This window comes from Myotis lucifugus, unplaced genomic scaffold, assembly GCF_000147115.1.
Source record: "Myotis lucifugus unplaced genomic scaffold, Myoluc2.0 scaffold_295, whole genome shotgun sequence".
In the NCBI taxonomy this organism is placed as follows: domain Eukaryota; kingdom Metazoa; phylum Chordata; class Mammalia; order Chiroptera; family Vespertilionidae; genus Myotis; species Myotis lucifugus.
Window position 1 is genome coordinate 945,620 of NW_005871343.1, and position 15,141 is coordinate 960,760.

Here is a 15,141-nt window from a genome sequence, read left to right on the forward strand (position 1 = left end):
TTGGTCAAGGATCTGTCCTTCAGAGGGGGCTCTATCCAGAATCATCACCCTCAGGATTCCCGCAGTGAACGTTGATTTGAGAAATGTGTCGTGCTGCAAACTGTTTAGAAAAGCTCATACACACACACACTGTGTTGTAACTATTCTGTGGAGTGACAGGTTTGCACTTAGAACACAGCCAGGATTGTAGGAGTCCAGGAGACTACTAAACTGCTAGTAATCTGAATTGCTAAATAGATGGGGGGAAAACAATAGGCTCAGAAGTAATTATGAGCCACCTATTACAGCCTCACAACTCCAATTTGAAAAGAAGCTGAGAAGCATGTGTTTTAAGGGTTATTTTTCAGGAACCAATCAACACCCACACAACACTCCCATTATTTCTGTTGGAAATCCTCAAATAGGATGCATTTTTCTTCCTGAAAATGCTAAAAAACTAAGGTGTGCACTCTACTGGGGGTAAAACAACCCCATTACATGTTACAAAATACATTCAGAGGTACCCTTGTCATCATTCATGCCCACTCTGCACCCCCACCTCATACACCACCACTCCCTCCGTCCTGCTCCCCCCCCCAAACACACCCCTTACTCTTTTTTTTTTAACTCTGAAAAGGCAGGCTCCACCCTTGTGTTTCACAAGGAAGCTTCAGATTCTGCCACCAGGTGGCAGGAATAATCAGCATCGAGAAGCTGAAGTTCCTCATGGAACCAGAAAATGTCAGGATTCTGGAAGGAGCCATGAGAACACCAAGTCAGAAACTGTGTTGTATAAATGGGTGGACTGAGACTTACAAAGATATGACCTGCCCAGGGTCACACTTGTAATTAGGGACCCTGGGGACCAGCCCCTTATGTTACCTGTGTCCCATTTTTCTACCAACTCCTGTTGGATTTTATTTTTAATGTTTTATTAAAGAAAATTTCAGCATCCATGAAAGTAAGAATAGTAAAATGAGTCCCTAAGTACACATCAGCCAGCTTCAGCAATTAGCAATATTTTGTCATTTTTTTATTATACATATTGTCCCTGCACACCTATCAGGTTTGATAGGAAATACCAAGAGATACTACATTGCTGTACCAGTTAGTGCAACATTAAAATCACTGTGGCTTATTAATGTAACAAATAATTGTTCGTGTCTGCTAAGCACAAGGAATTATGCTAAAGTAAGATATAAACAGCTAACACAAAAGAGCATTTTGGCAACAAGACTTAGGCATAAGTCATGTATGTGCTGGAAGTTAGATTTTATGTATGTGCTGTATTACAGAGGCTGCAGAGAAAAAGGAGGTGGGAATGTAAACTGCTACAGCCACTACGGAAAACAGCATGGAGGTTCCTCAAAAAATTAAGAATAGAGTTACCAGATGACCCAGCAACCCCTCTTCTGGGTATCTACCCAAAAAATTTGAAAACATTTGTTCACAAAAACATATGTATCTCTACATTCATTGTAACATTATTCACAATGGCCAAGACGTAGAAACAACCCAAGTGTCCTTTGATAGATGATTGGATAAAGATGTGGTACATATATACAATGGAATACACTCAGCCATAAGAAAAGATGAAATATTGCCATTTGTGACAACATGGATGGACCTTGAGAATATCATGCCAAGCAAAGTAAGTCAGAAAGAAAAAGTTAAGAACCATATGATTTCACTATATGTGGGATATAAAACTGAAAGCAATAAATGAACAAATAAGAAAAACAAACAAACAAAAACATATACACTCAGACAACAGTGAAGTGGTTATCAGAGGGTAGGCAGGGGTGGGCAAACTTTTTGACTCGAGGGGCACAATGGGTTCTTAAACTGGACCGGAGGGCCGGAACAAAAGCATGGATGGAGTGTTTGTGTGAACTAATATAAATTCAAAGTAAACATCATTACATAAAAGGGTACGGTCTTTTTTTTTTTTTTAGTTTTATTCATTTCAATTTTTTTAAATTTTTTATTGCTTAAAGCATTACAAAGGGTATTACATATGTGTCCTTTTTTTTCCCCCGCTCTTGACAATACCCCGGCTTCCCCTACCCCCCAGTGTCTTATGTCCATTGGTTATGCTCATATGCATGCATACAAGTCCTTCGGTTGATCTCTTACCCCCCATTTCAAACGGGCCGGATCCGGCCCGCAGGCTGTAGTTTGCCCACGGCTGGGGTAGGGGATGGAGGGAGTAGGAAAGGGTAAAGGCTATCAAATATATGGTAATGGGAGATGGTTTGACTTTGGGTGGTGGGCATACAATGCAATATGAAGATCATGTATCATAGAAATATACACTTGAAACCTATATAATCTTATTAACCAATGTCATTCCAATTTTAATAAAAAGAAAATCAAGTTTTCTAGGCACCACTCATTGAAAGAACATATATTTGTTTGGCTCTGAAATTTTATTTTTGCAAACTGTACTTTGTTTTTAGAATGAAGAAGACATTAATGAAAACCAGAACACATCAGGAAACAACTCCATAAGGAATAGAGTTGTGCAAAACAGCAAACATGTAAATGCCAAACAGGTATGGCCCGAGATTGGTGAGTGAGTCTGTTACCATGGTAACCACTGTGTGACAGGCACCTGAGAGCTATGGGGACAGAAAGCATGGTGCTCAGCTGGCACTCAGAGGAATGAGTTAAGAGATAATTAGAGTGTATAAAACCAAGTCATGAAGAAAACATTCGTGCCCAAATAAAGGTCTTGTTTACATACCTGTCCTCAGAATTCTCTGATGGGGCGAGTACCCAGGCTTTCTCTGACATGTCACTACTACAGGTTTCAAGCTCCATCCTGTGCAGAAAGCATGGGCTTAAACAAAAGCATTTTAATTTTAAGGTAAAGGAGGCAGACAAGAAAGATTCTAAGAGGTGGTTCTAAAACTGTGTCCATCAAGCCCTGGGGCTCCTCAATGACACCTAAGTTACATAGCAGTCCGAGGCGCTCCATCACAATGCCACTTCTGTTTCTCTTATATATTGGATCTGGGTAGGATCTCATTTGAAGAAAGCCTTCTGCTATTAAAAGTGAGCAAATTCTCCCTGTCAGTCATCCTTTTTTGTTGTTCTTTTTAGTAATTCTGGCTCTATAGTAATTGCCTACTATGGAGCCATTTCTTGGGGGATAGTTATTCTCATGATAAAAAGAATAACTTGTTTGAATTAGGGAAAAAAGAGGAAAATTATTGCAGCAAAATTTGGAAGACAAAAAAAAGTGACCTGTAATTTCAGAAAAAAATCAGTGCATGGCCTAAACAAAAGCATTTCCATTTTAAGGAAAATCTTGTAATAAGGCAAATACTATATACATCCACATGCATATGTTACCTAATTGAGATCATGCTATACATATTATTACTGTCTATTTTATTTACTATATTATAAAAAGTGTTCATTTCACTAAATATTATTCAAGAAAAAAAAAGAGAAAACAAGACTTCTGTCTACATAAAACCTGCATATGGATGTTTATAGCAGCTTCATAATCACCAAAACTTGGAAACAACCAACATGTCTTTCAGTGGGTGAATGGTTCAATGAATTGTGGTCCATCCAGACAATAAAATATTCTTCAGCACTGAAAACAAATGAGTTGTCAAGCCATGAAAAGACATGGGGGAACATTAAGTGCATATTACAAAGTGTAAGAGGCCAATCTGAAATGGCTACATAGTGTATGATTCCAATTCTATGACATTCTGGAAAAGGGAAACTATGGAGACAGTGAAAAGATCAGTGGTTGCCTAGAGGGGAGGGAGAATGAATAGGAACAGAATTTTTAAGGCAGTGAAATGACTGTTTATGATGGTTGATACATGCTATTAAATACTTGTCCAAACCCATCCTACATAATAAACGCATAGTATGCAAATTGTCCCCTCAACCAGGAGTTCCTCCAGAAGTTCAACCAGGGGGGCGGGGCCTGCCAGGGAAAGGGAGGGAGTACCAGGCCAGCAGCCACTAGGGACCCTACTAGTGCACGAATTTCATTCACTGGGCCTCTAGTAGAATATAAAACTGTTAAACAAAGATCTCTGTGGCAAACAGATTTTCTGAAAGAAAGGGTTTATTGAGCCATGTGCCAGCCCAAAAAAGGACCAGGTCCTGGGGCACCCAGACCAAACCACCACCAGCGGAGCTAGATGGACAAGACAACATTAGCACCATCCTGAGGCCAAGGGGGCTCTTTTATACAATGAATTTGGAAAGAAAGATGTAAGTTGTGTTAAAAGAATTTACATTGGCTATAGACAGGGGTGGGGCAGGAGAAGGGGAAGCAAAGAAAGTTGTGGGATAGGTGCATAGTCCATAAGGAAGAAGTGTTTGCTGCCTTTGGATTGATTGTAGGCAACAGTCCAGAAAGGGTCCATTATGCCTAAGATTTTCTTTATAGCATCTCTGTTCCAATGTTTGATTTCTAGGGTGAAGAGCAAGTCCCCATTGAGCAGGATTCTCTAAGAAACGAAGAAGATGAGGAGGATGATCAAGTGATGCATCCAAATGGGTACAGGCTTAAACCATAGAAATAACCACACCTACCTCCTAAACAAATGGTTTTGCTCCTTTGTGGGGGTTTTTTGGGGGCGGGGGGATATGTTTTTATTGATTTAGAGAGAGAGGGAGAGAGAAACATCTATGTGAGAAAGAAACATCAATCAGCTGCCTCCTGCACACCCCCTACTAGGGATCAAGGCCAAAACTAGAGCATGTGCCCTGACTGGGAATCGAACCAGAGACGTTTTGGGTGCATTGGACGATGTCCAACCAACTGAGCCACACTGGCCAGGGCACTCTTTTGTTTATCCTCACCTAATTTTTTAACATTTATTATTAGAGATGATCACCACCACCAATCCTATTTCCTACCATTTTCAGAAAAATTAATGGAGTTCTACGATAATCAATGTGGAAAATTTAAGTTGCTGATGTCCTAGAAACTGAATATCCAGGATGGTCTTTTAATTACAGGTGTAAATTACCAACTAATTGCTCCAGTCCACACAAAAGTAATTAATTCATCTTCTCAATGTTAATCAATAAGCAATTGGTTTCTCAAAACCCAATCTACTTGTTATTCCTTTGAGGTATCCTGAAGGTATTCCAAGTCTTTATCACCCTGTGAGGTAGGAGAGGCAAATTGTATTATCTTTTTTTTGGTGGCGGGGGGTGGGGGGGGTGGGAAATGAAGCTCAGAGAAGTGACTTACTCAAGGTTAGTCAACTAGAGAGGAACAAAGCTAACTTACAATTTCAGCCTCTGATTCCTAGTCCAAGATTATCTGGTACTCTATCATATAAGACTCAAATATTTGTCGATTTTCTAAATTCCAATTTAAAGTTAATTTAAATTCCTAAGTCTCTGAGGAACTTTGCTTTTATGTATCAGAGGCTATCTCTGGAGTTGTTCAGAATTAGGATTGAAAGATCTTGTCACATATACCCCATCAGGAAATATTTACCACCTGAGAAACCTGAGCTTAGTTCCATCCTTCCTTGCACTTCATGACTCTCTGACCCTGAGAGCTGAGAGTCTCCAGGATGGTCAGATAACTCAGGTTTCACTGATGTTAATGGGACAGAGACAACCATGGGGCGGTTGGAAGTGGCTCAGCCCAGATAACCAAATGGCAGAAGCATCTATTTCTAGCCACTTTATTTATGCAGTGTCAGATTGCTTTAATGGACTACACACATTCCCTGCAATTAAAAAAAGTCTGATAAATCCAACCTAAAGTAGATGGATGTGTCCCTATGAAATGTTGCCCCCCACCACTGCTACTTTTTAACACTATATCCACATTTAATACATTATCCTCAGTTAGATGTAAAAACTTAGTCTTTACTGCACTTCTATTACCTCAACATTTTCTAGAATAGTGTTTCTAATTCTCAGTGCACACATTCACACACATGCATAATGACAGGAGTCTCATGAAATAACAGCTGTCATCACTAAAGGTGATCCACTCTGACATGTCCCATTGCTTTTAGTGATGGTTATCATTCACAACCCACTAATGGGTCCCCACCCACAGCTGTAAAATACTGCTCCAGAGAAGCAATATGCACCCCCATTTCATTTATCCAGTAATGTAACAAATGCCTAATGTCCAAGATGCTGCCACCATAGGACTCTCTTCTCCATGAGGTCAGTCAGATCAAGGCTTCATAAGAAACACAATAAAAAAAGACAGTAGGGCAAAGTGCAGGAGAATGCCTCTGAGCATATACATGAAGGCTTTGTAGAAGCGAGAACTTGAGCTGTGCCCTGAAACTTGAAGGGGGCTGAGGCTTGGATATGTGGGCATTACTGCTAGAAGGAAGGGAACTAGAGGCACCAACCAAGGGGGGAGTTGTCCCAGCAGGGAGCTGTGTCCTTTGAGGTCCTGGAAATTGGGATCTTCTACATGGACAAGAAGTGCTTGTTTTAGAAATGCTATCCAATGGCCTGGAAGTGGCAATGGTTACACGTGTGAGTAAATTCCTTCTGCCCGCCGTCAGGTGGGAGGAGAGGCCTCCGTTCGTGGCGTTGAGGAAAGAGGCACCTGCAGGGAAGCCAGGCTTCAGAGCAGGTGTGGAGGGACCAGCAGCAACCCAGGAGAAGCAGAGGACAGTTGTTGTGGGTCCAGCCTTGTGGCCTCTCCAATCTCACTCACTGGTGGTCACGAGAAGTGATCACATGCACACGTTGCTCACACACTACCCACCACCCCGCAACAAAGCCCTGAACAGAAACAAAGACACACCAACAATTCTAGAACTTTCTGAGGAAGCTGCATAACAACCTCCTGGTTAAAGCTCTCAAATCCACAGAATCCTGCTTTACATTTCAAGCACTCAATGAAGTCTGTCAGCTTCCCACTACCAGGTGTGGTGAGCGAGGACAGGGAACCACCACATTACTCAAACTTTGTGGAAATAAGGAGATGAAAGTTCATTGGATTTTTTTTTAATCAACATTTAATAACGGTGGCTTAAAAGCTAATGGAGGCCCTCAGGGTCCAGGGAGAAACAGTCTCATCCTATGTATTATTTTCAGCTTTTGGTTAGTTATCAATCTCCCCCGCTGTATTTCCAGGAACATGTTTTCAGTGCTTGGCACATCCATTCAGCAAAGGTGGATCCAAGCCATGGCTGAGTTTAGCCTACCATAAAATGAGTTTCCCATTTCCATTTTGTAGGACATACGCTTTGCAAACTTGTTTGTTTACTTGCTTTATTTACAAAGGCTCATCTAGCTGTAGCATACGGGTTTACTTCATTTCTTGGCATTTACTTCTGCCTGCCATTTTGTTTTTGTGTTGTTGCAGGTGTCTGGCAAGGAAGTATGATGCAGTTTGTGATTTTCGTAGAAAACACAGAACCACCATTCGGTATATCATCTGGGGCATCTTATTAGCAGGTAAATAACAAAAGGAGATGGGCTATCAGTGTCTCTCTTTGAGGGTCCCCCAAATATTATGCTGAGCTTTCTGTGGAAAGGAAGTAAATCCTTCCTTCCCCATGGACCTCATGAATCATCCAGAGAAGCAAATCCAGAAGTCCCTGAATTGCAGGCCTCAGCTTGGGGTACCTATCCAGATAGGCTCCCTGTCCGGTTACCTTAGTTAATTTATGTCACCTACTCTGTGGCCTTTGTTATTGTGATGTGGATTTGAAAGTTGGTCAACCCAAATCCAAGTAACTGGAAAATAAGGTAATCACAGGTAGGACTCTACTTGCAGGAGGAAAAGTAAGCAATGGATGCTTCATGTGGATACAATGCTGGGAGCTGCCTAGGGCCACGCAGCCCATTCCTCTTGCCAGAAGGCAGAGCCGTAACTGTCTACAGTTGACCCTTCTTTAAAAAAAAAAATGTTTTGTTTTGTTTTTGTTTTTCTTTTATTTTCTACCTTTTACAGTTGACCCTTGAACAATGCAGGGGTTCAGGGCACGAACACTCCTCATCCTCCACCACACAGTAAAAAAATCCACATCTAACTTTTGACTCCTCAGAAACTGTACTAATAGCCTACTGACAAACCCAGGCCTTACCAATAACATAAACAGTCGATTAACATATTTGTGTGTTATATGTATTACATACTGTAAGCTAGAGAAAAAAAATGTTAAGATCTTAAAGAAAAGAAACTACATTTACAATTTATTTTTAAAAATCCGTAGATAAGTGGACCCACGCAGTTCAAACCTGTGTTGTTCAAGGGTCAATGTACACAGAAGAGCAGGTTTTTTGTTTTCACTCCCTCCAGAGCAGAGGGCTCCACCCATTTAAAGAATACCTCTATCTATAAAACAGGAACTCTACTGCCCAAGTCTATAGATATTAATCCAAGAATGCTGCACCCTCAAGGGCAGTGGTTTTGCTGGTGCTCACACAGCCTGAACAGGGAAGAGCAGGGTTGTAAGTTTCCTCTGAACTGGGCCAGGTAGTATTTTACAGGCCATACATCAAAACCACACTTCTCTGCCTTCATAGTACAAAAGCAAACAGACATGCCTGGCTGTGTTCCCAGGTGACTTTATTTATAGAATACAAATACAAATATACAAATACAACTGTACTTGCTACCTACAAAAACAAGTGGCAGGCCAAATTTACCTTGCAAACAAAACTGTTTGCTGACCGTTAATGGGAAACCTTGCTGTTCTTATTCTAGAATCTCCTTTCCAAAAAAAAAACCCAGCCACCTTGGTTACCACCTCCACCACTTTCCTTTAGAGATTCTGTGGCACTTAGCAATTTTCCTACTCAAGCTTAGGCAAAATCTGAGCTGCAAACTAGGTGAATCAATGTCTTTTTGCCAGTGGTTGCTCAAACACCTGGATTTTCTCTGGCAGAAGTTCACCTTCTGAGTCTGGATGAATACCAGAAAAAGGTGGTTAGTACTAAGTGGGAGACCCGATGACCAAGCATCAAGATTTAAGAACTCAGAAGGTTACATAAGGAAAAAAGATCTAGGACCCTGGTCTCGTGGCATTCATGGTGAGATTGTTAGGGACTTATCATCAGAGGAGACAATAGCCATATCAAGAATATGAGGAGCATTCTTGTGTTCAGTGGTTTGTTCACTGAACCTGCCCTTGGCTGAGCCAGATCAGCGCTGGAGGCTGGTCTCCAGCCAGTGTTGATGATGTTCATTGTCTGCCTTTGCTTCCTGGACAGGCTACCTGGCCATGGTGATTGCAGCCTGTGTGCTGAATTTTCACAGAGCCCTTCCTCTTTTCGTGATCACCGTGGTTGCCATCTTCTTTGTGATCTGGGATCACTTTATGGCCAAATATGAACATCAAATTGATGAGTTCCTATCTCCTGGCAGAAGACTTCTGGACAGCCATTGGTTCTGGCTGAAGTGGTAAATGCAGTTGGTTCTCTTATTACAGTTGAGAGGGGTGTTAGTTTTTCCAACACTGTTTCAAAAGTTTGTTCTGAAATTGCTTCCTCATTTATGGGATATTGCAGCTAGAAGTAACCTAGGGGGTATCTGTTAAAATGCCTTCGTTTTACAAATAGTAAATCAAAGCTTAGATAAGACAATGACTCATTTGGGATGTGTTCAAATGTCCCTATAAACTGCCTTAATTTCAAGTGCTACTGAATGAAAAAATGGTGTCCAGTATATGGGTTGATTCTACTTGGGAAGGTGGCCTCCTGCTCTGGCCTCCTTGGGAGGAAAATCCTGTAAATTCCTACAGCCAACTTTTTCCTATAGGACCCTGTGTCCTGCAGGTGACCACTCGGGGCTCTTCCCCCAGCCTCAGTCTGTGGGACCTCCTCTCCCTCCAAGTGACCCTACTGGGTAGGATCCAGAACCAGTTTTCTGCGGCATGGCCCATGTAGGATCTACTAGGAAATGTCACATATCCTTGGCCTAATAAACCAGGATTGTGCAATACCAACACCCTCAGCACCCTTTCTGGCTCTGCCACCCAAGTCATGAGTCAGACTTGTCCTACCTGCCAGATTCCCCAGAGAGTCATAACCCAGGCTAAACCTAGCTCTCTGAGGCTTGGGTAAGTTCCCTCCACTGCAGAGAACACATTTCAAGTTCTCCCTTCAAAGGTATCGCCTCAGCCATCTCCCAAAACAGAGGTGAGGACTCCCAGGAGCTCTCTCAAAGAAATCACCAGACTTCCCTCTCCAAACATGCTTTCTCCTCTCTGACCCCTTTATAGATCCTTGAACCGGCAAAGAGCCATAAGACTTGTGGAGTGAGGGAGACAGGTTGCTTAATATTTTGGCTATTTGCCTTTATAGCCACAACCAGAAAGGATCTGGTGCAATGTCTAGAAGCACTACTTCTGGTGCCAGGGTGTGTTGCTCTTGTTTTTGTTTGGTGGTTTTAGCCTGATTGAGATTTCCAAGTTAGCACAGAACATGATGCCAATGCCTCTGTGCTGGTTCTCTTAGGGTGATTTGGAGCTCGCTGATCCTGGGGGTTATTTTCTGGCTGATCTTTGACACTGCCAAGCTGGGCCAGCAGCAGCTGGTGTCCTTCGGGGGGCTCAACATATACATTATCCTGCTATTTCTATTTTCCAAATACCCAACCAAAGTAAGTACAAAAGCGATCTTTTTTGTTTGTTTCTTTTCCCTTTTTTCCCCTCATGAGTAAATTGCTCAGATTAACGAGCGTGAGCGAATTGAACTGTTATTCAATATTTATCTCACCTTACTCTTATATGTTAAGTGGCTAGGGCACCCTTCTCCCCGAACTTTCATTGTACAGTTGCTCTCTCATTTTTCACTTCCAGAGATTTTTCAGTTACACAACCAGTGAGATGTTCTCTCCTGTCAAGTCCAATCGCTACTCATGTACCCCACCGTCCCCTGTGAAACACACATACAAAGAAAACTCATCCATTTTTATCCAGATTTCCCCAGACCAGCAAATAATCTAATAGTCTACCATTGAATTCCGCATTTTATCAAATTTCCATTGGAAATTTAGGCTGTTTTACCCCAAAACTTTGTCCTTGAACTGTTTTGTTCTTATGGAATTCAATTCTCCTTCTTGCCTGTAACGCATTAAATGGGCGAGAATTCTGAGACATTGAAGCTTTTGCATATGATTCATATGGGCCAACTCTGGAAGATTTTACTGGCTGAAAGATTGACCAAAGAAATAAAAAAAGTCACCTAATATGATTCCACTTCTTTGCCATGTTCTGGTGAATGTCTCCACTATGTTCTATGCCTCCAATCCCATAGTTCTTTGCAAGCCACTCATCTCTGCACCAAAAATGAAAGCAGATGATTGTCCATTACCGCTGTACTCTCTGGGTCTGCATTAGAGTTAATTGGTGCCTTTTACAGTGAAATGAGAGCCCCTCAACAGGGTGGAATTTCACTTAATTCACTTACAAATTGGCAGATCAACAAACCTTGGGCACATAGAGAAGTCATGTTCTGCCTTTCCATTTTCCAGGCAGGGGAAGTAATGGCACATATCTAATATGAACAGCATGGTAGGAAGGCCAGGTCCTTCCTCCTTTAATGACCCTTCTAAGCCTACTCTTGTGTCTGTTAATTTAGCATGACATAATAGTTATATACTCTCCCAGGACGGAAGCCTTCAAACTGAGGATTAGGAAGAGAGGATGCAATCCTGAGATGTTTAGGTCTGATTCTATCAAGGGATTCTCTGCTCAGGACCACTTTGGCCTCCCACAGAAAGCCAGTCATAGGCTGCTCTCGTGAGAGAAGCTTCCAAGGAAATAGTGATCCTATGGGCATTGATGCTGAGTTCAGTATTCATTTTCTAATGAGTAATATCTCTTCATCTTTCTGCATAGGTTTACTGGAGGCCTGTCTTTTGGGGAATTGGGTTACAGTTTCTTCTTGGGCTCTTAATACTAAGGACTAAGCCTGGATATATAGCCTTTGATTGGTTGGGCAAACAAGTTCAGGTAAGTTGGGTTCAAATGAACACCTTGCTTTTAGAATGCTTTTTAACATTTGGATATAATTTTCAAGACATGTCAGAAATAGGTTTATTTGTCTGCATTAGTTGACCCAAATTTTAATTCTGTAGCATGAGTTAGACAAATAATTTGGCTTATGTAGAATATTAACATCTGTCTAGTTTATTAATAGTATGGGTGTCCCTTATCCATATCATCTACTACCTCACACCCTATCCTGATTGCCCCCTTTATTCTGCCCAAAGGGTTTCACATTTTTAAAATAGTTCCACAGATAGAGAAGAAACAGGCTTTCTTTGCATCTAGTGGTAACTAGTGCCACCTATGTGCCATTTGTGACTTGCTGGAACAATTTACCACACCTGACTCATTCTTGAGCATTCTGGAGTCAGATTGAATGTCAGAAATGACGGGAAATCTGTATGCATGTAGAGTTCAAAAATACACTTCCATCCCTAGCTGGTTTGGCTCAGTGGATAGAGCACTGGCCTGTGGACCAAAGGGTCCTGGGTTCAATTCTGGTCAAGGGCACGTACCTTGGTTGCAGGCTCCTCCTCGGCCCAGGCCCTGGTCGGGGCTTGTGCAGGAGGCAACCAATCGATGTGTTCCTCTCTGTCTTTCCCTCTCTCTTCCAACTTCCATAAAAACCAATGGAAAAATATCTTCAGGTGAGGATTAACAACAAAATACGCTTCCATGCCATCCACTGGAGAAGTGGGGGAAGCTGGGAAATTAACTTTCCAAGTCTATCCACCAAATCCAACAAGCGTGCTGGGCCCCCACCTCTGCAGAGCCTGGTAGGTCCTATGCATTGTAACCGCCACTTCATTGGTTGTAATGACCTTCTCTTTTCCTTTCTTCAACTCAGACGTTCTTGGAGTTCACAAATGCCGGTGCTTCATTTGTCTTTGGTGAGAAATACACAGACCACTTCTTCGCATTCAAGGTAAAGCCACGCTCCTTTTCTATGTAGCCACTTTCTTTCCAATAACTTCTCAGTCTGTGTAGCCGTTCAGATAGAACCTAGCCCACCATAAACCAGTTATAAGTTGTAGGTGTACAGCATATTGTTGCCCTTTTCCATTTACAATGATGTCTGAAGTCAGTGGACTGCAAACATTTTACTTTGTAACCATAGCATTAAGGGAACATCTAGAGGAAGTTGGAAATATTAAAAGAATCCTTTCGGGAGTGGGCTTGTAGAATGCCTGAGATACTTATGAAAATCATATGGGGTAAAAGTACCTGGGATTTCAGGGAAAAGGACATTAGGTACCTGGCAGTGAAGAGGCCACTAATGGTTCCAGGTTCAGGATCGGTGACAGCTCTGTGCTCGGGAAACCCTTCAGTCCCAAGCAAACCAGAACAGCTGGTTACCCACATCAACCTCATCTTCCAGAACCATCCCCATGCTAAATCTCTCCCATCTTTCCTTGAGCACAGCCTTTGCTATGCAAGCCCGGAGGCAGGGCCTTCTCCCAACCAAAAGAGAGATGTTATTCTATAAGAGAAAGGCCAGCTGGCCCCATGGCCAGGCCTAATAGGTTCCCTCCCAAGACTCCCACAAGCCCAGGAAGCTCACCTTCTTTGGGGGAATCCCTATCAATCCTTGTTGATGAGCTGGAAAGATGCATGTGGCTTTTCATTCCACTTGATTCTTTTGTGGTATGTTATTGTTCCTACACTTCTAAATTGTTTGCTCACTTAGTGACTCCCAATTTACCTCCAAAGAACCCCAACATCGGTTAGGCCAACTGTTAACGGTGAACCTTTAGAAACTGCTGATTTTTTAAACTGTTGATTTGATGCTTTGGTACTGAGATAACTAAGCCATCTTGGAAAGGTCAAGTGTTTATAAATTGAGATGGAAGTGTGCTCATATCATGAATTTAATTCAGAACTGGGAAAAATAAAGCCACAGGGAAGATGAAATTTGCTGTCCAGACTGTCTGAGTGTCTTCAGATCTTGTTCTCCGGGGGCAGCAACATCTATCCTGTCCACCGAAGCAGAATCCCCGTGGAAACACTGGAGAGATGAGCCCCTCCAGCTCCCTGAGGCTTTCAGAAGGGCTCTGCCTTCCCATTAAAGCCAATAAAAGGACATGAGTGAGCTCTCAAGAATGGCACAGAATGTCTTTTAATATATATTATTAATAGATTTTTCTAAATTAGATCTTGTACAAACTGTCTTCAGCCATTCTGTGCCTCTGGTGGAGGCTTATCTCCAGCCATTTAGCTGGGGAGCAGAGGGCTTGAAGGGGTGTGGTGGGGTAGGGGTGTGGAGGTCGTAGACCACAGCTCTGAGTGATCTCCGCGGGGTACAAGCTGTTCCCTGTAGACACACAGGTTGCATTGAAGGCACCCAAAGAGCATCAGGAAAATAGGATCCAGAAAAAAGACAACATTTTGTTAGCACAGATGTTTCCCAAGTTTAATCATTTCAGCGATTCAAAAATCTAGAAGTAAAATAGTTATTACCTTCAAAGCTAAATGAATGAGTGCTTACTCTATAGGAGGCACAGTGTGTAAGCACTTACCACGCTGTAGCTGATCTGTGCAGCCACTATGAATAAGGATCTAAGGTTGCTCCCACTTGATCTCCACTACTGGTGAGTGGTGGCACCCATGTCTGCTAAATATCAGAGTAAGTATATCTCCAGTAGCACCTTCAGTTTGTTGATCTAGTTATTACAAATTCCTCTCAAACTTCATTCCTTCTCAGAGAAACTAAAGTAAGAAGAGCTCATTGTAGCAGAGGGAAAAAATGTCAATTTTCCTATGAAATATACTCAAGCTTACCCAGAACAAATTAGAGTAAGAGACAGTTCATGGGGAAGCCGCCCAATAAAAGTGTTGTTTTGTTTGAGAGGAGTTCCTAGTATTGTTATGACGCCTCAGAGGGAGGCAGAAAGGAGACGGATCTGAAACCTACTAACACCAGGAGGGCCAACATTAACCCGTGATCACTTTCATCTCCACCCACCCAGATCCTGCCCATCGTGATCTTCTTCAGCACTGTCATGTCCATGCTCTACTACCTCGGACTGATGCAGTGGATCGTTAGAAAGGTACCTGGACTGGAAGGGATTGGGTGACAGGTGTAGAACTGGATTATTTCAGGGACAAAGTCTTATCGGCCTTTTATCCAGGTTTTTCCGAGTATTTTTCTCTTTGTACCAAGATCCACCACCACCCATATTATTTGATTGAA

General features: G+C 42.2%; 1 protein-coding gene across 8 annotated transcripts in view; it reads left to right on the plus strand.

Moving 5' to 3' along the window:
* SLC28A3 (solute carrier family 28 member 3) overlaps positions 1–15,141 on the plus strand; it is a 54,117-nt gene that overhangs the window by 23,844 nt on the left and 15,132 nt on the right. For 4 of the 8 annotated variants that reach the window (XR_002831980.1, XM_023763629.1, XM_006100023.3 and 1 more), the window contains 8 exons: positions 2,439–2,534; positions 4,431–4,513; positions 7,319–7,410; positions 9,172–9,361; positions 10,417–10,561; positions 11,802–11,915; positions 12,799–12,876; positions 14,918–14,998. Coding sequence is in view for 7 of the 8 variants with exons in the window: in XM_006100023.3 (XP_006100085.2) it covers positions 2,439–2,534; positions 4,431–4,513; positions 7,319–7,410; positions 9,172–9,361; positions 10,417–10,561; positions 11,802–11,915; positions 12,799–12,876; positions 14,918–14,998 (879 nt within the window). In the remaining variant the exon portion in view is untranslated. Of the gene's footprint in view, positions 1–1,578; positions 1,631–2,438; positions 2,535–4,430; positions 4,514–7,318; positions 7,411–9,171; positions 9,362–10,416; positions 10,562–11,801; positions 11,916–12,798; positions 12,877–14,917; positions 14,999–15,141 lie in introns of those variants that run through there. The other 4 variants (XM_023763630.1, XM_023763631.1, XM_023763626.1 and 1 more) reach the window with 3 other exon arrangements.